The sequence below is a fragment of the Talpa europaea genome, assembly GCF_964194135.1.
Source record: "Talpa europaea genome assembly, chromosome: 15".
NCBI classification, from domain to species: domain Eukaryota; kingdom Metazoa; phylum Chordata; class Mammalia; order Eulipotyphla; family Talpidae; genus Talpa; species Talpa europaea.
The window spans coordinates 60,158,657-60,181,817 of NC_140083.1; the positions used below are offsets into that span (position 1 = coordinate 60,158,657).

Here is a 23,161-nt window from a genome sequence, read left to right on the forward strand (position 1 = left end):
GTAAACTGCTATTGTTCCTTTAGAGAACTGGTTCTTATGAACAAAAGATGTCTGGACGTCCAGTCTATAATTCTAACAATGCAGTGGATTTGGGTGACTTTCCCTTTTTTAAAACAAGATGCTTCTGACAAAAATCTGTGAATTAGAATAAAGAAGAATTGTTTTGAAGCTCTGTTAGCTTGTAACAGATGGTCTCTAAAGATCCTTCCTTTTCTGTAACATTTAAAGGAAACAATTTCCATCTTTCTCTTCCCCAACAAAAACAGACAATCCTTCCTTTATAGAAATATTTCAAAGAACATAAACTAAATATTTAAACAGTCAGTGGGTTATTTTCCACCTTATTTTATTTTCACTTTCCAGTTTACATTTTCTAATATTTTCACTCTTAGAAAATTCATCAAAAGCAAAGGTGGAGAATTTTGATAGGGGGAGAAATAAGGGAATTATAATAGATTCATTTTTTCATTTTGTTGTCTAGTGACTACAATTAAGGTTTATACAGAGGCCAAACCATGTATATATGCAAGAAAGAGAAGGGGGTGCAATATTGGTAACAGTGATGTGGGAAAATGACCCCTTAGATGAATTGGAGTAGGTAGTTTCTTTCTTTTTTTTAAGATTTATTTATACAAGAACTGGGGTACAAGTCAGAGGTGCAGGAGGGTGAGAGAATTCACCAGAGACAGAGTGGGGAGCAGAACAGGCAGATGGACCAAAGACACTGCTGAGGAGAGCAGTGGGCGAGGCAGGAGAGGTCTGTACACCATGTGGGTTTCTCCATGGCCGGCTGGAAATCGAACCCGCTTTGCAGAGGCTGCAGGCACCTTCACAGTGTGGCGCTGAATCCGCTGTGCCACCGGGGAAGCCCTATGGAATAGAAAAGTTTATCATAGTGACCTACTTGAAAACCTGTCAGCACCAGTACTGTATGCCCTCTACTTATTGTTTATATACTCTTAGTAGAATCGGAAATAGATGGAATTAAAAATGTTTTTTTTGTCAGGAATAGTGACAGTGGTATTACTCTAAGGGTCCCAGTAGCGTATTAAATTTTATATAAAAAGAAGTCAGCAATGAATAACACATTTTGGAAAACACCAGCATATGAAGTAAGTTTTCATTATAGATTCAATTTTCAGTAAATGTAAAAATCAGTTTTAAAGTTTAAAATTATTCCACTGAAATTTTTCTGGGCTAATTTGTTACTAATATTTTCTTTTTCTTTTTTGTTTTCTTCTGTTTTAGATGGTAATATTCTAGAAATCAGATTAGTAATTCTTACCTTTCTTTTTTTCCCATCACTCCAGTAAAAAGGGATGGTTTTTCACAGCTGAATGACTAGAAAACCACTTGAGTACATTTCTTATGTGTGTTCAGAGTTATAGTACATATTGATGCTAGAAAACTTTTATCATATTCTATCTTAAGACCACACCTAGTGCATTGTGGTTACCCAGTATTTGTAGATTTATTTTATTGATTTAATAAAGAACTGAATAATGTCAGAATATTCTCTGATAGGAATTGACTTGCCTTAATGTTTCACCCTTAATGTTCACTTCTTTTTTTTTCAATCCCTTGAGAAGAGCTAACCAAAAATATTTTTTTCTTTCATTTTATAGAAATTATGAGCCACTCCAAACACAGCCCAAGAAATATGCTAAATCCAGGTATGAATTTAAGGCAAGGAACCACAGTGAGCTGTCAGTTGTAAAGGATGATATCTTAGAGGTAATAGGATTTTACCTTTTTTACTCATAATAAAATAGTTTTATTGTATTTCTCTTTGGGTAGATACCTAAACCGTCCTCAAAAAAATGCTGAGGTCACTGAGAAATTATTCCTCAGTATTTTTTATTTTACCTAGGAGGTAGCATATTATATATAGCTATACCTTACTGCTTAATCTGCTTGTTTATATTTTTGTGGGGTAGGATGAGGCTGTATTTCTTTGACTTGCTTTCTTCTTTTTTTCTGGATTCTTAACAATTTTGGAATCAAGATTAGTTTTCTATTCAGATGTAGATGCATCATATTTTAATAAGATTTTTTTCTATCTTAGCACTCTCTAAGAAATGTAATCAGCAGTGAGTGAGTAATGGCTTGGGGAATAATCTAGTGTGACCCACCATATCTCTTTCTTAGGTTTTTACTGAGAGTTCATTTTCTTATATATATAATAAGGATGGTCACAATGGTTTCTTAAAAAAAAAAAAGTTTTTTGTGCTTTTCTTTTGTTTGGCAAAGGTAAAATAAACTTTTCCAAGGGATGCATTTTAGTTACTTTTAAGTACTTATTATAATATAAATAGTAAGACATTCTTGGAAATAGGCTGGGCTTTGGGTAGATTTACAGTATTGGCACTGATCCTGTTCTGTTGTACTAGAAATTGTAATGCTTAAGAATTTCTACCCCCAAGATAGTGATGACACATCAACTTATTAGATGTGAAGACAGTTTCTTGGTCCAAGAATGAAAATTGAGTTTCTTTCATAGATTGAAAGAAATGATGCCTTTGTTTTCTTGCATGCTGATAGATTCTTGATGACAGGAAGCAATGGTGGAAAGTTCGAAATGCAAATGGAGACTCTGGATTTGTGCCAAATAACATTTTGGATATTGTGAGACCTCCAGAATCTGGGTTAGGGCGTGCTGATCCACCTTATACTCATACCATACAGGTAATTATGGATTTTTAAGGAAAATTTAATTTTTACAGAGTTTCAGTCATCACTCTTAAATGGGATTTTCGTGCCATTTGTGTATTAGCTATATTAAGACTTAATTGGCTGTACAGCTTTTTCTAGGATGTTTAGGTGCATAGATGAGATCCAGTAAGTGACTGTTTGAATCTTGTTTTGGTCCAGTACTTGGAGAAATCGTATTTCTGCCTCTTCACTCATAGCCTACCTATCGAATGGTTTCCTCTTGATAGAGAATGGCGCTGAGATAGTAGGTGGACTATTCAGAGTTCATCTTCACAGACTTTGCCCTCATTCTTTTAAATGTCCTGCCATTAATGAACCTTATACTTGTACTAACACAAGAGTATTTTATTCAGTAAGACCATAATATTTTCCCTATCTTCATTTTAAGATGAAAACTTATGATATATGGTAGGTAGAGACTTTTTCTCTATCGAATAGTGAGTAATTCTTTTCACATTTTCAGTATTTCAGTGACCCTGGTTCATGCATTCATCCAAATATCTGAATTTACTATTAATTCTTAAAATTTTTGGCCTGTGATAGTCTCTCTAGTTAGATCTACCAGTAGAGACAGACTGGATGGACTATCCCATGTAGAAATGCTGTTGTGGCTTCATTCTCCTGCCTCCAGAGAGAATTATTTTTAATTTTCAGAATCTTGAGTAAAAGATCATGTCTTACCCCATGTTAATATCATAAATTTGAATAGAAGCCACATAAAATATACAGTGAAATAGTTAACTTTCATACCAGCTCTAGCTCAATAAAATACTGATTGTCCAAGCCTAGAGAGCTGCTGGGACCATGTTTTTGGTTCCTCAGGGCATTCAAGCCTCATACAGGACCTGCGTTTATCCAAGGTGATTTTGGTCTTATTAAAATCAGTGTGTAATTGCTATATCCTTATAATTTAAAGTGGTAGGGCTGTTTGCTGTGCTGTGTTTTCACTGACGTGATATGAATATCTGTCATGGACTTATTTTATGTTCATCATTTGTCATTAGCTGTTGATGCCAAAGAAGGAATTTGAGTTATTCAAGGTATGGTCTATTCTGTTTCCCGTGGATTTTTGAAGTGAACTTTCGTACCTATACATTTTTCTTTCCTTTTTTTTTTTCTAATTTTGAGTTTGGCTACTGATACAATATAGGCTTCTCTAGTTTATCAGTGTCCATTTTTCATGTTGTTTCCAATGGAGATTTTAACTGAATGCCTTATATCAGCATGAACGAGCATACACTTGGAATTTGTGCATAATCAATGTTAGAGCATAGTCCCTGTAAGATGTATAGATTATTTTTAACATTTAATTCACGATAATCTATAAGAACTGTTGGCAAAAGACATCCCTTGCTATACTAGCAGAAGCCAAGAGTTGATATTTTAGCTGTTAAAAACCAATTTTCCGAGTTTGTTTTTAACTATGTGTATGATTGCCAGAAATAGGCAAACATCATTAAAATAAGATACCCAGAACTTAAAATAATGTCAACTTTAAGTGTTACCCCCACCTGAGATTTTCTAAGGAATTTTACCTCTCTTTTCCTGTTTATTGCTCTGTTACCTTTTCTTCAATTTTGATCCCCTAATTGAGCCTAAGTTGACATTTCTGTTTAAAGTTTGCTTCTGTCTAAAATTGAACCAAAACTATCAATACATAGGTAGACAGAGTACCTTTTGAGAACAAACTATTCCTCCTTTCTTGGACAGAGCCTCACCTTACATTTTTGTCAATTTTGGCACAACTGAGAACATTTTTAAGTCCTTACAAGTTATGGGAGTTTGTTGTTGTTGTTGTCGTTTTTTTTTTGCTACTTTATGTAAATTGAAACTTGTAGAATTGCCTGTTTGGACAGTTTCTTTTGAATTCTTTTAACAGTGTCTGTCATGGAATTTTCTGGATGCAACTCTGAATGCAATGACTATATGCAAAGATATATATAAAAGTTGAGTGTGTAAGTGTTTCAGTTGAGGACCCTACATTTAAAGGTGTTAAAAATAATCTATTTTTGTTACTTCTTGAAAACATGGCAATGAGCCTAACAAACCACCAAAGTCTTACAAAATTTTAATAAGCAAACTTGACAGTGTTCTATCTGGCAGAAAAACTAACCTAAAAGGACTCCTATTCTCAAAGTCTCTTCTGTCTGTCTGTCTGTCTGTCTGTCTGTCTTAATCTCTCTCTCAATCTCTCTCTCTCTCATGCGCGCGCGCGCGCACACACACACACACACACACACACACACACACGACGAATGGATAGAGTAAGATAGAAAAAAGAAAAAAAGCATCCTTGGAAGTTTATGCCAATAATTTTATGTCTGCAGCAGTGTAACCAGATACCTTTATCTAAAATATCTGAAGAAAAATTCTGCCACCATTTTATGAAGATGCCTGTGAGCCACACACCCTAGCCCTCACAGAAACACTGGATTATAAACATATGAATAGCAGTTTTATGTCTTCACCTCCAGAATTTATTACATCTCACACTTGATGAAAAAAAAAAAAAAAAAAGACTGAGCAGATCTCCCTAAAGGCCTATGTCTACAGCCCAAGCTCTAAGATGTCTGCATTGACTTTGGACTTCCCTCTGTGCTTAGAGTTAGAAACTGAGACCTGCTCTCATTAGTAATGGCCGGCACCCTCTTTCAACCCTGTGTCTTCCATCCAGTGATACCAAATTTTGAAGAAATTAAGAAAAACTTCTAAGAGAAACACTTTCCACCACTGTACTATATTGAAGAAAGGTGTCTGATGATTCATTCATTGCTTGTGTTTCACATTTACAGTAGCAGTGATAATACAGTCCCAAATCAGTGCTCCTGCTGTGCCAGGCATTATTTAGGCCATTCACCAATACTAATTCAGTTATTGCCCACAACAACCCAAGAAAGTGGGCACACTTGGTGTGTGAGGAAACTGAGATACAGAGGAGGAAGTTGCCCTTAGTCACACAGCTGCATTAAGCCAGGATTGGGATCCAGGTCTGTGGGAATCGGAGCATGTACTCCGATGTACTCAACTATTGTGGGGAATAATGTTTAGAAAAGAAGGTCATCTCATGTTGTAGACAGACTGTTTTCATTGTGTGATTGCTTAAAGTGTCATTTTCTAAGAATAGCTTTTGCTTGCATTGTCCTGTCTTTTGATAAAAGTTGATCTGATCGGCCCCCATCCCCCAAGTTTGATTTTTCCTATATACATCCATTCCTTGCATTTCATCAATTCTTTCATTTTCTTAATCATTTAGGAAAATAACCCAAGTTATATGATTTACTTAGAAAGTAGACATCTTGTTATGTTAAATGAGGGAGTTAGTTAACTAAGGGAATTAGATATAAACTATTTCCATGAAACATCAAGTCACAAATAGTTTTCAGTTCTCACAGCTGTGCCTTTTATTTTTGTATACTTAGTTTTCCTGTAAAGAAGTAGTGTAAATGCTATGAGTGAGACCATCTAGTATTTTTCTTTTTCTTTCTGGCTTATTTCGCTGAGCATGATCCCTTCCAGCGCCATCCATGTTGCAGCAAATTGCATGTGTTTATCTTTTTTGAATGCTGAGTAATAGTCCAGGAAAAAGAATAACTATAAGAAAGTAAAAATCAAAATCAACAAATAACTATGAACCAGAGACACTCTATGGCGGGTGGGGGGCAGGGAGGGGAGGGATTGGGGTCAAAATAAGGGGGTCATAATTGTATGGGGAATATAAAAATAAAATTTATAATAATAAAAAAAGAAGTAGTGTAAATGGTGGCAGTTCCTGGGTGGAGGGCATAAGAGCAGCCCTTGCCTGGTCGCCTACTTGTGTTTAGAGGTTCTCATCAGCTGGCGGGGATGCTGGTACCTGGCAGCAGTCACAGATAGATGTCAAATCACCACCTGACATCCCTGAGAGTCCACACCATTTAATATCCTCACATTTAGAGTGATTTTTTTAACAGCTTCATAAAGACAGCCATTCCCACCTATTGTGTTTCCCTCATGACATCTGCAAAGTTTTAAAAATAAAAGGAGGTAGTAAAACATTTATGAAAGATAGGAAACATAAAACAAGACTAAATGAGACCACAGGGAAAAGGAAGTAAATGCTTTTGAGAGATTATGGATAGATGAAGATAAATGTCATCTCTTTGGATGAAAATCATGTGGTAGAGCATTCCAGGGCTTTGTAGTTTTGAGCAAGGCAACAGATGGACATCCAGGGTGCTTTCTCCCCACCTGGAATCTGCTTTCCATGTAAAGTTCCCTGATATTTCTTTTGATTTGATTCAGAAGCACTGTGATTCTTCATCTGCTAGCATTACTCTCTGCCAATGTAGATTCTCAGGCTTTGTGTTGAGAGCAGAAACCAGCCCCTCCCCTGCCCTTATTTCTGATATACTCAAAGATTCCACTACAAGAAGTCTTTTATTTGTTACTGAGTCTATGTGCTTCTTATTATCGTAGCTGGTCTTACTCTATGAAGGCACACATTTTTGTGAATGTCTGCTCATTAAGATCCTGCAATTTAAGAGAAAGTTTCCTGTCGTCTTTATTTCCTAGCAGGAGGTGCTGGGATACTATAAAAGATCCAGCATAGGCATTAGTAGAGAAGGATTTTTGTCCCAGTTCTACTAACTAGCTGTGTGATCTTAAAGAAATCATTTTATTTTTCTGTGCTCCAATTTGTTCAGCTGCGAGATGGGAATTAGCCACACAATCCAGGGTGGATATAAAATTTTGTTCTTTTCTACACATGTATTCAATAGTCCTGCATTAGAAGTAGAAATACTCTCTACAGGTGACCACTAAACAAACCTCTGGCACTACTCATTTTGTCCCATGCTGTGAATGTTCTTTCAAGATCAATTCAGATATCCAGATATTGCTGGACAGTGACTATTTTACTAAAGATGCCTTCATATTCACTCTAGCAGACCAACTGCATGATAATATTCAGTTCTCTAAAATTCCTTTTTTTTAAGTTACTCTCAGAACATTCTATTGATCCATAAATCAGAGACATAGTGTTGAGACAAAGATGGCTGCTGTTCATTTTGCTTTATGTTGACATTTTCTCAAATAATCTTATGATAATGTGAATAATACCTACTCTTATCCCCCCCTTTATTTATGTATTATTACTGCCTAACACACACATATACAGGATCATAAAATATTTGTTTGGATTGTTTACAAGTTCAAAACTGAAGCTCACAAAAATACACAGGATACAGATCTCCTTTTGTAAGATCAACTTAAATAAAGAATTAGTCTTCATTGAATGTGCTCTGGTTGTCGTCTTAATAGGTCATAAGAATAAGATAAACCTAATCTTAATATTTTGAAAACACAGTGCTCTGACTGCACAAATAGTTACTGAAATACTCTAAAGTGTTTATACTGTAATGTGATTGTATATAATTCATTGTCCATGGCTAGATCAGAGTGACGGAAATGAATTATATTTGTAAGCTCCTTCACTGGTTGATTTGGGGGTGGGTAATTTTACTGTCAAAATCTAATTTGCTCATGTTTTCTGATGTTGGATGTGAATTATAATTGTTATTATTTTAGTTCCATCTCCTGTGTTCGTTTTCTCATTTGATTTGGTTTGCTCCATTTTCCTAATAGCAATTACTGGGCGAGCTGTCAGAGGTAACCCACATTTGTTCCCTTGTGGCACTTCTTTTTAATATAATTTTTTTGGATTCAGTCTCTGGACTTAACACCCTCCAAATGTTCCAGCTGTGCCTGGTTTTCACTGCAGAGTTCAAAAGAGACAAAATTTAGAGGGGAAAAACACTATGTAGGTTACATTTTTTTTGAGAACAATTCAATTTTAATCACCATGTTGGGTTTGCTTGCATCATTTCCCCTTCTGAAGCATTATCTTGCATGAGTCAGGACCTTACCTCTAAATAACTTTCTTTAATCCTTGAGAATTTCTATTCAGCTTTAGTGACCAAAGGAAAGTGTCTCATTCTGATTTAATTGTCAATAGGAAAGTCTGTTTGCCATGGGGTCTTGTAATTCTTATTTTTTTCAGAAAGAGAAAAAGTTTAAAAAAAAACACCTTTAAATATATTTGTGGAAAATAAAAGACAGAAGTTTGGAAGCGACAGTCACTGTACAGAAGTAGGTCCACACATAGGTGGCATATCATCCCAGCTTGCTCTCAACCAAAAGGCCTGTAGGGTGGAATTTTCATGTTCCTGATAGTCCAGCAAATACTGAGAAAGTCTCAAGAAGTCTCAAGAATACTGAGGAAAATCCCAGGCCAACTGGGAGAGTTGGTCAGGATTTTTTTTTGGAGCTTCAGCATTCTCAGTTCAGAAGAAGAAAGATCAGGGTGCAGTTCCTCTCAGCATGACTTCTCGTAAGTTGAGGATTCCTCACTCCAACCAGAAGTTGTGCAAAGATTTTTTTCCCCAATCAGTGGGGTGTCTCTTGTTTTGGTTAATGTCCCTTTTGCTGCACAGAAGCTTTAACCCACCCACTAGTCAAATGCTGTGGACCTACCACCCAGTGACTACTCTTCCCTTCACAGTTTCTATCTCTCACAAGAGCCAGAAGTCTCAAGGAAAGAGCAGATATTGGGTGTAGGTAAAGGGGAGTGAAGAAGAGAGGGAGAGGATAGAGGAGTGATTTCACAGTCAGTGCTCATTCTCTCTCCTCCACAGCAGGAATGACAGATCAGTTTCCATGGAAAAGCTGCCTTGGTTGCCATTTCAGGACAGACTGAAATGATTCAAGGAGGGTCTTTTACCTGCTGCTCACTGCAGAGACTGGAAGCATGAGGCAGGAAGAGGGGGTCAAGGAAAGAGGGAAATACGCAAGTGACATAATTTATAAAAATTGTTCATATGCTTTCTGTTTACTGGAATCAAATATATATTACACTGGTAATGTTGCATTTTATAGCAATGACAGGTGACAGAGAGCAGGCACAGATAGATGATTTGGTGAGCCTGTCTTCAGGCTTGAATGTGACAATGACACGTGTGTTTCATTCATTTTTTCACAGTATTATTGGATGGGTAGCAAAACACTAGCTGTTCTTGTTTTTATGAGAGGGAAAAAGTATGAATCATATTGTGGAATGTGGAATGGATAGCATTTTTTGCTTAAGCTTCAAAAACAGTAAAGTCTGACTCTTGAAATCCTCCTGTGAGCTTTCACTAACAGTTCGTGAAATGATGTGCCAAGCAAATTCATGCCCAGGAAACACTGTATATCCAGTTCAGATAACTTTGGTGTGTGCTAAGTACTGTGTGTGAATGTTTGCTGTATTTTGATAGCTTTAGATGTTTTATTGGCCCAAATATAGGAACATTGTTTTGTAGGGGATAATAATTACTATAGCGATAAAACCAATAAGCTTATTGAGTGTATTAGAAATGTTTCTAGGCCTTGAATGTTTGGGGAAGGGGTAGCAGTCTGATTCTTTCCCATCTGTGTCACAGCTTGTTCTCTGGATCTTAGCCCCTGTACTTGTTCTTTTCCTTTCTCTCTGCTCCTTCTACCTCCACCTCTTCCCGCCAATATCCAGCAACTTTACAGATGCTTCTCTCAGTTCTACTTCCAAGTTTGCTCAACACCCTTTCATCATTCTCCACCCATGGGTTGCTGCCTGGTAGCTTTATAAGTCCCAGGGCTCCCCACCCAGCTGATTTTCACAGTATTATTTCCCATGGGGGCCACTGTGATGTCAGTGGATGTGCTGATTTAGAGTGATGATTTAATTAACAGGTGTATGTCTGTGTGGTGTGTATTATGTTTTTGATCTCTGTGGAAATTGGGGAGGCTTCTTATAATCACTCCACACTTATATTTGGGCCAATTTAGAAATTAAAAATAAATACTTTTTTAACCAAAGGACCAGATTACCAAAAGGCCAGCTTTTTGAATTTTATCTTGCTAATCCTGACCTTTAGGATAATTAAAATTGTGTCAGTGCTGTATCTAAACTTAACCTAGATTATGAGTCATTGCTCTATATCTTTAATCCTATCAGTAACCCCTGTCAATCCCCCAAAGTGCCTTTTGAGAATTTGGAGTTTGTTATGATGCAGTTATCTGTTATTCAAAAGTATTTTGCTTAAAGTTTTAACTATTTTGTGTTGTTTATTTTTTTAAGATTCATTTATGCATAGAAGAATTGGGGTGTAGGCCAGAGGTACAGGGTGAGAGGATTCACCAGAGAAGAGTGGGGAGCAGAACAGGTGGATCTACTGAAATATACTGCTGAGGGGAGCAGCGGGTGTGATGGGAGAGTTCTGCTGTGCCATGTGGGTTAGCTCCCTGGCTGGGAATCAAACTCAGGCCATCAGTGATAGCACTGAGACTTAACCCTTAAACCACTAGGGAGGCCCCTATTTTGTGTTGTTTAATAGGGAAAATGCATACATATGGTTGATGTAGAATTTTAAAAACTACTGTGTATTCTATCACATCCTCCTTTAAAAATATGAATCCCTACAATGTCATTTCTACTATATGTATGTGAATTGCAGTCATACAAATTTAATAAAAGTCCTATCATTATTGTCACCACCATCTACCCTATAACATTCCCATTTTAGCAAGAATTTCAACTTTTCATGCATAAGCATTAAGGTGATGGCAGAAGGCTTATGACTTGAAAAGTTTTTACAAACAGTTTAAAATTATTTGCTTTTTTAAAGCAAAGTGCTTTATTTAGAGAACTGCCACCCCTCTTCTTAATGGATTTCTTGGAAACAGCAGAATTAAACATTTTGAATATAGTGTACACTTAAAATAAGGGGTAACTAAAATTATGTTAGAAATCCTTGTTATTGGAATTATGATCAGGCATCTTTAGTCCTACCTTGGTCTTGGGTGACTCCAAGCCTTAATTTAGTTTTCTTGGCATTTGTTACTACATACAGCTGTTTGCTATTGATAGATACTTAGCACTCCTTAAGTTACATTTTGGTTTTAAATACTTAGCCTATTTAAAAGAGTATTTAATGATTCTTATACCATATTAAATTGGAGGTGTATGTGTACTTACATACACATACTATACTATGGATTTGCAAGCAAGTTTACAAATAAATGGCCAACACCAGCATGTCAAAGTATAATTTGTTTTCCTGGCCTAGGTTTATTATTCTTAAATTTCAAATTATTTATTTGTCTGTTTATAGAAACAAAGGATGGAGTATGGTCCCAGACCTACTGATACCCCTTTGGCTCCATCACCTCCTCCGACACCAGCTCCTGTTCCTGTCCCTCTTCCGCCCTCTACTCCAGCACCTGTGCCTGTGCCGAAGGTCCCGGCAAATGTGACCCGTCAGAACAGCAGCTCCAGTGACAGTGGTGGCAGCATTGCACGTGATAGCCAGAGACACAAGCAACTTCCCGTGGACCGTAAGTTTCCCAGGGAGGCAAAAAACATGCAATTTCTTCCAAGCACTGACTAAAAGCACAGCTTAGTAGAACAGTGTTTATGACTGAGTCCAGTCACATTAAAGGTGATTAAACATAGATAGTAGTTTTTTATACTTGCATGGTACCTCATAGATTGCAAGGGTTTCACTTGACTTTTCAAGTCCAAGTAGTTCTATGAAACAAGTTCTTTTTATGCCCTACTGTGTGCATCTCTATATACATTTCAGTATATCGGGGTGGTTGATTGCAGACTCTGGAACCAGACGTACTTCAGTTTGTGTAGGGAAACATCACTTACTGGTTCAGGCTTTCACCAATTTAATAATCCTATCTATATTTCAAGGTATGAAAGATGGGTGTGCTTTAGAGTAATTGTGAGGATTTAATGAGATGATTAGACCAGTTGTTCTCTGACTGGAGTGAATTTCCCCCTCTCCTCCAGGGATATTTGGTATTGTCTAGAGACATGTTTTGATCACATATGGGAGGATGCTAATGGCATCTAATGGGTAGAAGCCAGGGATGTTTAGTGATGCCTCACAGTAAGCAAATAGTTCCCAATCAGATTTATCTGGCCCAAAATAACTATGGTGGCGAGGTTGAGAAACCCTGATTGGCTTTGACCAGCATGATACATTTTAAGCAGTGAATAAATATTTGCTACTGTCAAATCACCTCCCTTTTCCTGCTCCTCCTCTTCATATTTGTTATTCTCATGTACATACTTAGTCACACTAGCTCAGTATAATCCCTGCCAGTAACAGTTTCATTGCCCTCCATATTCAGATTTCATGTGATTTAGACTTCAACTTCATATTTTAAACTTAAATTTTTTATATGAATGGTTTTATTAAAACCAGATTTAAATAAGCTACAAGTAAATAAGCATGGCCAATTCTGTTTTAGCCTTATTAGTATTGGGAATAAGAGCATATATCAATGAAAACTTAGGTTAATTCTAATTTTTATTATGCTTTACCTTACAGAATTTGGCTTGTCTGTTTAAACTTCAAATTATGATTTTAAACTGCTGTGAAGTTACTGTGGTCTGCCTATACTTGATATATAAAAATTCTGTGAATACTGACCAAGGAATCTTTTTCCTCAATATAAGAAGTATATAAAGGGTATCTCTTGTGCTCTGTGTGTGTGTATGAAAATGATCTCTTTCATTTTTTCAATATGGGCCTCTCTGAGGGCTCACTTCTGGGTTTTTTGTTGCTTTTTTTTTTTTAAAGATTTATTTATTTATTTATACAAGAACCAGGGTATAGGCCAGATATGCGGGAGGGTGAGAGGATTCACCAGAGACAGAGTGGGGAACAGAACAGGCAGATTGACAAAATACACTGCTGAGGGGAGCAGTGGGTGCAACAGGAGAGGTCTGTCAGGCCATGTAGGAACCTGGCTGGCTGGCTGGGATCGAACCGGTGCTGCAGAGGCTGTGGACAGGTTCACAGTGTGGCGCTCAACCACCTGCACCACCAGGGGAGGCCCAGTTCTGGGTTTTTTCCTCCATATAAACATACTTTACCTGCAGTTGATCAATCTGTTTCTGTTTTGTTCAGTCTATATTGTGGGAAAAGGAGTGCCTCCTAAACACTCTTCCATATCAAATCTCATCTCTAACACCAAATACATGTATTAAATTACTAAATTTATAGCTGAGAATGGATGTTTGAGATTTGAGTTTACAATCATTGAATCTTTTATCTTTCATTTTTCCCTGTTTTCTCATCTCAATAAGTCATCATAGTTACGATGTTATTTATTCAGTGTGGTCATCATAAATTGAAAAATTGAAAAAAGACAGTAAAACTATGACTACTCAGTTCTGGAAATTATGACTAACTGTAATAAGTGTAAGCTTATTTTATACTTCCTCTCCCAAAGTCTAAGCAATTAAAATCATCTTCTTATCCACATCTTGATCTTACAAAAAAAAAAAAAAAAAAACGGAAAAAGGAAGTTTTAGGAAAACAGCTAAGTCTTTCTATGCAGTAAAAACTCTGTGTTTGTGTGAGAATGTGAATGTGTACAAATAATATGCTACTAAATGTAAAATTCTTTTTTAAAAAAAAGATACTTTGATTTTTTTCAAAGGTGCCAAAGACATAGTTTTGAGAAGAGGAAGTCCTATAAATATTTTTTTTTTATTTCCCTAAGGAACATTTCCCTCTTAAAAATGACTATTTTTTTTTTCCTTCCTTCTTACCATAAGTTTGTAACATTTCCTCCTTTGATATACCAGCATAGTAATCTTTGACACAGTGTCCCTTCTTTTTCCATCCCTAGGATCAGAGTTCATAGGCACCCTGTTCCCATCTGGAACAGTCTGTGGGTTGGGACAGTTTGTTCTTTGTCCTAGTCTAAGAAACTAAGAATAACAGAATGGGAAAGAGGCATAGTTAGAATACTTTAAAGATAGAGAACTCTCCTGATAATTGCGACTCATCACTTTCAAATTTGTTTCCTCAAGTACAAGGATGACATTGGTATATAAAATATGAACATCTCTCCCCAGATTAACACACATACTTGTTTCCTTAAGAGAATTCTATTTTTTATTATTTACATAAAGTTTTTAAAAGATATCTCAGAATTATAGCATAAACTTTAAGAGTTTTTTTTTTATAAAATAAGATTTTCTTTTTTTAAAGATTTGTTTTATTTATGCACATAAGAACTGGGATGTAGGCCAGAGGTGTAGGGGGTGAGAGGATTCTCCAGAGACAGAATGGGGAGCAAAATAGGCAGATCTAATGAAATACGTTGCTGAGGGGAGCAGTGGGTGAGACAGGAGAGGTCTGCTGTACCATGTGGGTTAGCTCCCTGGCGGGGATGTTACCCTGGCTGGCAATAGCTTAATAGTGCTGTGTCTTTAACCCATGTGCCACCAGGGAGGCCCAAAATAGGATTTTTTTGATAGCTTTCTCTTGAGTACATTTTTGGAAAATATTTTTTTTCTGAATGAATGCTGGAGTTTCTCTATAGTCTTTTAGAACTAGATATACAAGTTTATTGGTAACTGGATTTCTTTCAAAATATGGCTACTTATGCTGACTACATTCTACACTTACTGTGTAGACTGCTGAGAATAATTAAAGGACTGTAAAATGAGTGCTCACTCATAGAAATGTTACCAAATAGCCATGAACAAGGAGCAAGGGTCAACATGTGTGATTAATACACAGCAGATAGGAAAAGCAGACGCCTGTGGCTGAAGCATAATGGCCTGTTGCCTAGCTGCTTGCAGCCGTATGTCACATAAGCTGTTCAGCAGAATGCATTCCTCATTCATTTATTCAAAGATTAAGTGAACTAGCTAAAATAGCTGTGAACTGAAAGTTAAAAAACACAGCTCAGGGCCTCCCCGGTGGCGCAACGGTTGAGCGCTGGGTTGCGAAGCTGCCCGCAGCCTCTGCAGCACCAGTTCGATCCCTGGCTGCTCCCCAGCCACCAGAGGAGGGTCTCACATGGCGCGCAGACCTCTCCTGCTACTTGCTGCTCCCCTCAGCAGTGTACTTCGGTCCTTCTGCCTGCTCTGCTCCCCGCCCTGGCTCTGGTGAATTCTCTCACCCTCCCGCACTTCTGACTGTACCCAGTGCTTGTATAAATAAATAAATAGATAGATAGATGATAGATAGATCGATAGATAGATAGATAGATAGATAGATAGATAGATAGATAGATAGATAGATAGATAAATCTTTAAAAAAAAAAAAAAAACACAGCTCAGAACATCAGGGTTCCAAAAGGGTCTCTTCTTACCATGTTTGAAGATACTTTGGTTGATTCTCATTTATTTCCTTTGAAACATTAGTCCTTTCATTTGTGTCTGATCTTTTGTGATCAGTCTTATTTTAGAAAGAGGTATAAAGTTTGTCTGGTTTGTTGTGTGCTAGAACATTGAGAATAGAAACCCAAACCTAGCGGTACTTGAGCAAAGGTTTCTGTCCTCACAGAAGGCGACTGTGCTGGGGACTAGAGGTGATTATTCACTAGGTAAATCAGTAGATAAGCAAATGATGTGGTGAGAGCAGCATGATGATACTTTTTTGTTGTTTTCCTTTGAGATGTACTCATGGTCTTCGGCAGTATGATATAGTGGTTAAAAAGACTTAACTGATGAAATGCACGTGTGGATATTACTTAGATCTGGCAATCAGTATCCTGCCTTATTCTCTCTGCCTCCTCATTCCCCCTCTCTCTTTTTCTCTCATTTCTCTTCCTTCTGACCTCCTCTCAAAAGGTTCCCTGAATGTTTCAGGCATTAAAAAAATTAGGCTGAAATACACTATCTTATTATTTCCTACTTTCACTGATTTCCCACTTTCAGAAACTCCTTGAAAAAAAATTCTTTGAATATTGGTCACAAAAATCTCCCTGAGTGACCACAGCATTGCTGCTTGCCAAGTTAGTTAATTAGATATTTTTTTAGTTCATTGTGCTTAATACTTAAAGGTGATATGCAATTACGTTAATATATTTGTGTGTGTATGCACACCTTCATGCATCCTCCCTTTCTTGTATGTTCATTTCTGTACTATTTTTCTTATACATAAAAGTTTATATGTACATCTTTACCCTATGTATAAAATGGGTAGGGAAGAGGGATAGTAGGTGATTTAGTCAGTGGATCAAAAGTAGTTTTGAATTACTTTGGCTGTAAAATAGCTGTGAATTGAGTGTTAAAAACACAGATCTAGCTAAATTCTGCTACAGATTACAGATGAACAATGTGGTTTTAACAGGACATTTCTCCTCTTTGGCCTCCATTTTCCTAGCTAGTTATGTTAGGGCTTTGTGCATGATGCTTTTCAAAGTCTCTCAGTGAAAAAAACAGAAGAATGCCTCTCTCATTCATTATTCAAAGACTATTGATTGAAGCTCTATACTTTTCCAGGTAGTCCAAGTAAAGTAAACAGAACAGGCTAAAATTCATTGGCTCCTCAGGCATTCATTTTAATGAAAGAAGATAATCAGTTGTTAGAGAATGTAGGGGGTGATAAGTAGTATGGGGGCTAATAAAGCCTTGTGAATAGGGAATACATTATGGGAAGGGGTTGCACTGGAAATAGTAGGGAGGGATCTCAAGTTGGGGAAAGTGAACCATGTAGTTATGTGAAGAGCATTTGAGGCAGAAGTTCTCACATTGAAATGCACCAAGGAAACCACCGTGAGCTAGAGTAGCAGGGCTGGAGAGGGGCAGAGGGCATGTAGTCACCTTTCTTGGGAGTAATTTGACTATTGTTCTGAAACAGGAATGAAGAGCAAGGAATGGCATGTTGGAGAAACAGGGAGACTGTGACTAGGCTGGTAACAGGAAAGAGAGAGTGAAGTAGTTAGATCTGAGGGTTATTTTTTTTTGGGGGGGTGGGGACTGACAATTTGCTGATGGGTTGGATGTAGTAGAGAATAAAGGGGAATAGAGCTTAGCTTCATGATGTTTTGCCAGAAGAACTGGAAAAATAGAATCACCATGAACTAAGGTGGGAATTCTAACAGAAAAGCAAGCATCAGGAAGTCATTCAGACTTGACATGTGTTATAGAGATCTCTAGTAGACATGTAAATGAGTATGTCAAGTGCATAGTTGACATGTATGGACCTTGAGTTCTAGGAAACAGCATGGACTGGAGAAATGATTGCACAGTCATAGCTTTTAAATGGCATTTAAAACCATGAGACCAGTCACAGTGCTTCTTGATGGAGCCAGTGCAGGTGGGGAAGAGGTCCCAGGACAGTGCCCTGGAGCCCTTCAATGGTACCTAGGAGATGAGCAAACTCAGAAAAGGAGGAGAGGCCAGTGAGACAGGAGGAAAATCAGGCAGCACTGTCTTTTCATCCCAACCAAACTCAGCAGTGTTTTTTTTTTTTTTTAATAAATAAATAAATAAAATTTTTATAGTGAAAACTTAATTTTATTTTTTTTAGATTTTTTAAATTTTAACATTTATCATTTTTTACATTTTTTAGACAATATAAGCAAATATTGTCAAATTCAGCAGTTTTGAAGCTTGATAGCTTTCATTCTCCCCCATCATGCTTCACTGGATCTAGGATGATGGGCTGCTTACACTTTCCAGACCATAGAGGTTCTATAGCATAATCTTTTCTTCTGCTGCAGGCTAGAGATTCTCAGGCAAATAAAAAACTAGATATCTAATAGAACCTTTCCTTTAGTAAACCCATGGTCAGGAGTCAACATATCTGTTTCTTTTTCAGATGTTGCTGGTAGATTAAATGAGACAAGGACTGGGACTTGACCATTGGGGTCTAGCATGACGTGGTAGAGGGATGGGACCAAAAGCCTAACTGCAATGGATTAAAGAGAGAATTGGAGAGAGGAAATTGAAGTTAGCAAATATAAACAGCTTTCCCCGTTTTGCCAAAAGGGAATAGGAGAAATAGACAGCTGAGAGGTGACTTGGGGGCAAGAAAGGACTGGCTTTAAGGTGGGGGAAATAATAATGAAATAATAGCATGTTTTTGTGCTGATGAACTGATTCAGTATAAGAGGAAAATTAGTAACATAGGATAATAGAAGAGAAATCACTGCCAAGGTATTTATTTAAGTGGGCTGAGGATATAGGTCTAGTGCATATCTGGAGCGCTGGCTTTAGGAGCATGGAAGATGCATTTCAGATGCAGTGGTGGGGAGGGCAGGAGGAAGGGTAGTGCGGGTTGGTAAGAACTGCTAGGGGAACTTATGGAGGGTCTCTCCTAACTTGTTTATTTTATTCAGAAATTAGGATCGTAAGATCGCCAGCTCAGGCTAAGAACTGAGGAATAGATGGTGTTTTGCAGAGAAAGAAGATGTTGCCTGGGTCGGTGGGCTATTACCTTGTCAAGAGGCAGGATTTCTCAAGCTGAGCCCTGTTGACATGTGGGCCTGGAGAATCCTCTGTTGTAGGAGACTAGCCTGTGTGTGTTATGACATCCCCAAGTTGTGACATCCCAGTCATTGCCAGTTTTCCCCTGGGGACAAATTTTTTTCTGGTAGAGAACCACCAGCCTAAGGATGTATGGTGTGATTGTCAGGGAGCATGAACAGCCCAGTTGAGGTTCATACTTATGAATTTAACATGAGATCATTCAGTGTTGTTGTGTTATACTCAGGAGGCAGGTGCAGGCATAGAATAAGCAGAAAGTCAGATTTGATAAGGGATGGGGTTTTTCCAAGTGAGTACAATGGAGAGAGAGGAGACGAGCCAGGAAGTGATATTAATAATTGATCATGGAATTTATACTGGGTAAGGATGAAAGTGAGGAAAGATGGTAGATATATAGATTTTAAGTCCAGCTGGGGTCAAAGGGTTATTTGCATTGGGAATCCAGAGATAGTGGCAAAGTGTTAGGTAATTTTCACAATGAAACTAATCTGTGTTGGTGTCTAGGGAGGAAATCTCAGATGGAAGAGGTACAGGATGAGCTCATCCACAGACTGACCATTGGCCGGAGCGCTGCTCAGAAGAAGTTCCATGTGCCACGGCAGAACATGTCAGTTATCAACATCACTTACGACTCCACACCAGAGGATGTGAAGACATGGTTACAGTCAAAAGGTTTCAACCCTGTGTAAGTGTCACAGAACACTTTACAATTATGTGTGAAAAACTTGCATTGTTTGCAACTTAATTGCTAAAATGTTACAAATGACTCAAAAAATGTCAGTCTACAGTTGCTTTGTACCTCACTCAGGTAATGATAGAAGAATTGGAAGATGCAAAAAGAACTATCATTTAACCTGATTTTCAGGTGGCGCTGTCTTTTCATCCCAACCGAACTCTCAGCAGTTTTGAAGCTTGATAGCTTTCATTCTCTCCCATCATGCTTCAACGGGGCTAGGATGATGGGCTGCTTACACTTTCCAGACCATAGAGGCTCTATAGCATAATCTTTTCTTCTGCTGCAGGCTAGAGATTCTCAGGCAAATAAAAAACTAGATATCTAATAGAACCTTTCCTTTGGTAAACCCATGGTCAGGAGTCAATATACCTGTAATCAAAACATCTTATGTGTTACTTGATCCAGTGAACTGTTTGATCAATGTGCAGTCAGGAGAATTTGCCATATGATAAACTCACCCAGCATGACTGAAAAACTGAGCTACACTGACTAGTCTGTTGCCTGGTTAACTAGAAAGTTACCTAGTCCTTCTGTGAAACACCACATTTCTAGTAATTAGTACCATATAATAATCAATTGTCTTCTTTTCCATAATTCATAATCACTCAGCCTGATTATGAAGTCATCCTCAGGAAAGGTCCTAGCCTCTGTTCTGAATACATAGCGGTTCCAGCATGCAGACCTCTTGCAAAAGAGTCAGAGCCAGACCAGACATTTTTCTCTTTTTCCAGGTGGTATTTTTAATGCTCTCTTTTTTCCTTGTATTTTTCTATTTTAGGACTGTCACTAGTCTTGGAGTATTAAATGGTGCGCAACTTTTCTCTCTCAATAAAGATGAGCTGAGGACAGTCTGCCCTGAAGGGGCTCGAGTCTTTAGCCAAATTACTGTACAAAAAGCTGCATTAGAGGTATGATAAGTTAATCTGTACTGTTTTCTGCATTAATTAAGAGTGTGTAATTAGTTAACTGTTTTTGTCCACATTGGTCAACTTCACTTTCATGAAAAACTGTATTTGTTTCAGCTTTTGTAATTTGTCACTAGACACCATCAATGACCATTTGCAAGATTTATTTATTGTAAATGCTCTTGTAACATGAAGCTTGAGCAAGTACTTTGAGAAATGGAATGAAAAGCCAAATGTTCTTTTTATAGGTGTTTAGTGTTGCTTTAGGAATTCTAACTTTGACACAATAATGGACCTTCACTTTTAAGAGCATAAACATGTGTTAAGTGTCTGGAACTCTTCTGCCTGTCCTTAGTTTAGAGATTCTAGTACATTAGAGATGATAGGTCATAAAACCTTGACTGTGTGAGTCTCAGTTCTAGTTATACATCTAAATAATCAGAGGACAAATGCTAGGTAGGGATCATCAAAAATAGGAAGCCCAGAAGGGTAATTATTGAGTGAAAGTATCCGTGTGAAAGCAGGGAAGTAAATATTTTTTAGATGAGATAACCTTGCGCTAGTCTCCTCTCCCTAAAATGGGCAAAGCAAGGTAGTAGTTTTCGGTGGTTACACACAGCTTTTAGCTTTCATGCAAATTATACTTGGGCTGAAATGAAAGAATATAGACTTTGGTTGGAGATTACTACTTAATTATCTCTAGCAGGTATATTATAAATTAGCAGTTAAACAACAGTAAAATAGCTTCATGCATACAACCCTGTAACTGCTCTGAGTCAAGAGAAATGACCTTCACCCTGGAAATGTTTCCTTGACATTGATTGCCATTGTATATTGACAGTAAATAAGGTTTTATCTTTTGCTAGGCACTTTTGTTACCATTATGCATTCTAATTTTATTGAGAATGCATACATTGCTTCTTAAAGATATGATGGAAAGTTCCATATTCCTAAGACTAATTATTATAGTCATTGACTTTCCCCTCCTCCATCCTCCTGGTCTCTATTTCTCTGGGTGTACATTGAGGCAGAGGTGGATTAACTGAGGTCCTTCACCTGCCCCACCTGCCTTCACACCACACCCTTCTCTTGCATCTAGATCAGTGTTACTCACTTATGTTGCCAGAGGCTTCCACTGATGAGAGTGGAATAAGGACAGCACACAGGCATCGGAGATGGGACATGGAAAGAAGAGTTAATGGGATGTGGGAGGTTCAGATCCATATGGAGGGAAACTCAGTGTCTGATTTTAGAGCCTGATTTAGAATCCCCCAAATGCAGATGAGTGTGTTTCTATACCAAAAGAGGATTGCTTGATAATGTAGCACCCCATTGCATTCTTCTTTCTCTCAGGGAACACACTTCATTCTACATGCATCACTGATTTATCAGTTGTGTGAATGAATTTGCCTTAAGACACTTTATAAATATAAAAATTATAAATGTGATGTTTGTGAAATCCAGAAATGTCACACATTCCCCAAGAGATAGTAGAAGAAAAACACAAGGGAATGTCACCCTGAGCCATTTTGTGATATGATTTGCAGCCTACACACCAGCAACCAGTTTGTCTGAACCATATTTATTTTTCAGGATAACAGTGGCAGCTCCGAGTTGCAAGAAATCATGCGGAGGCGACAGGAGAAAATCAGTGCTGCTGCTAGTGATTCAGGAGTGGAATCTTTTGATGAGGGAAGCAGTCACTAATTTGTTTATTTGTTTTTGAACTCCATTATTCTTGGCATTATTCCAACGTGCTTTGTTTTAAGAAGCCATGAAGGGAATGTCAGATTCTTATTTCTTGGTATACTTAATTTATTGCCATAAAGAGACAGTACAAACTAATAAGTAAGCAGAGAACTTGCTTCTGGGCCCATGATTTTTATTAAAGCTGACAATTTTTAAATACAATTTTTTGACCTTGGGCAATATTTTTCATACTTTTCCAAGATAAGATTTCTTTTATTGGGTTAATTATTTCCTTTCCACCTCAGTGGATAAGCAGGCATTTTTGACAGTGGCAGATTTATTTCCTGCACCAAAAGAAAGATCTGGCCCATGATTCAATATCTAAGTGATTTCAGTTTTGCCTGTGACCACAGTTTTGACTGTGGTGTCTATAATCAGGGTATAGCTTACTTGAGACTTGCCTCTGCTTACTTGGGTTTCCTCTTTCACATACTCAGTGATAGAAAGTTTGGATTTATTTAGAGTTCTTAATGCCAACAGATTTTTAAAAACTAAACCATTTAATGAACTGTATGATACAACAAGGCCTTGAACATACAAATACAAACCCATGAAGTGTTCCCAAGGCATTTTACTTGTCATGGCTCTGTTGACCACGATTCCTTGTAAAGCTTGTATTTTGATTTCATTTATATTCTGCTTAGTATCTATACCGTGTTCTTATATATTGGAAAGCACAAGTGGTAAAGAGGTCATATACATTGAAAATTTGTCACAGGAAGTCACCTGCATTGGCGTGCGTTACAGTATTTTGCTTAA

The 23,161-nt window shown here is 37.5% G+C and overlaps 1 protein-coding gene across 3 annotated transcripts in view; it reads left to right on the top strand.

Moving 5' to 3' along the window:
- EPS8 (EGFR pathway substrate 8, signaling adaptor) overlaps positions 1-22,360 on the top strand; it is a gene marked incomplete at both ends in the record, with an annotated part of 60,404 nt that extends 38,044 nt beyond the window's left edge. For 2 of the 3 annotated variants that reach the window (XM_084255377.1, XM_084255375.1), the window contains 6 exons: positions 1,626-1,734; positions 2,542-2,685; positions 11,874-12,096; positions 19,517-19,697; positions 20,527-20,656; positions 22,247-22,360. In XM_084255377.1, coding sequence (XP_084111503.1) covers positions 1,626-1,734; positions 2,542-2,685; positions 11,874-12,096; positions 19,517-19,697; positions 20,527-20,656; positions 22,247-22,360 — 901 coding nt within the window. Of the gene's footprint in view, positions 1-1,625; positions 1,735-2,541; positions 2,686-3,716; positions 3,753-11,873; positions 12,097-19,516; positions 19,698-20,526; positions 20,657-22,246 lie in introns of all 3 variants that reach the window. The other variant, XM_084255376.1, reaches the window with a different exon arrangement.
- Between the last annotated feature and the right edge of the window lie 801 nt (positions 22,361-23,161).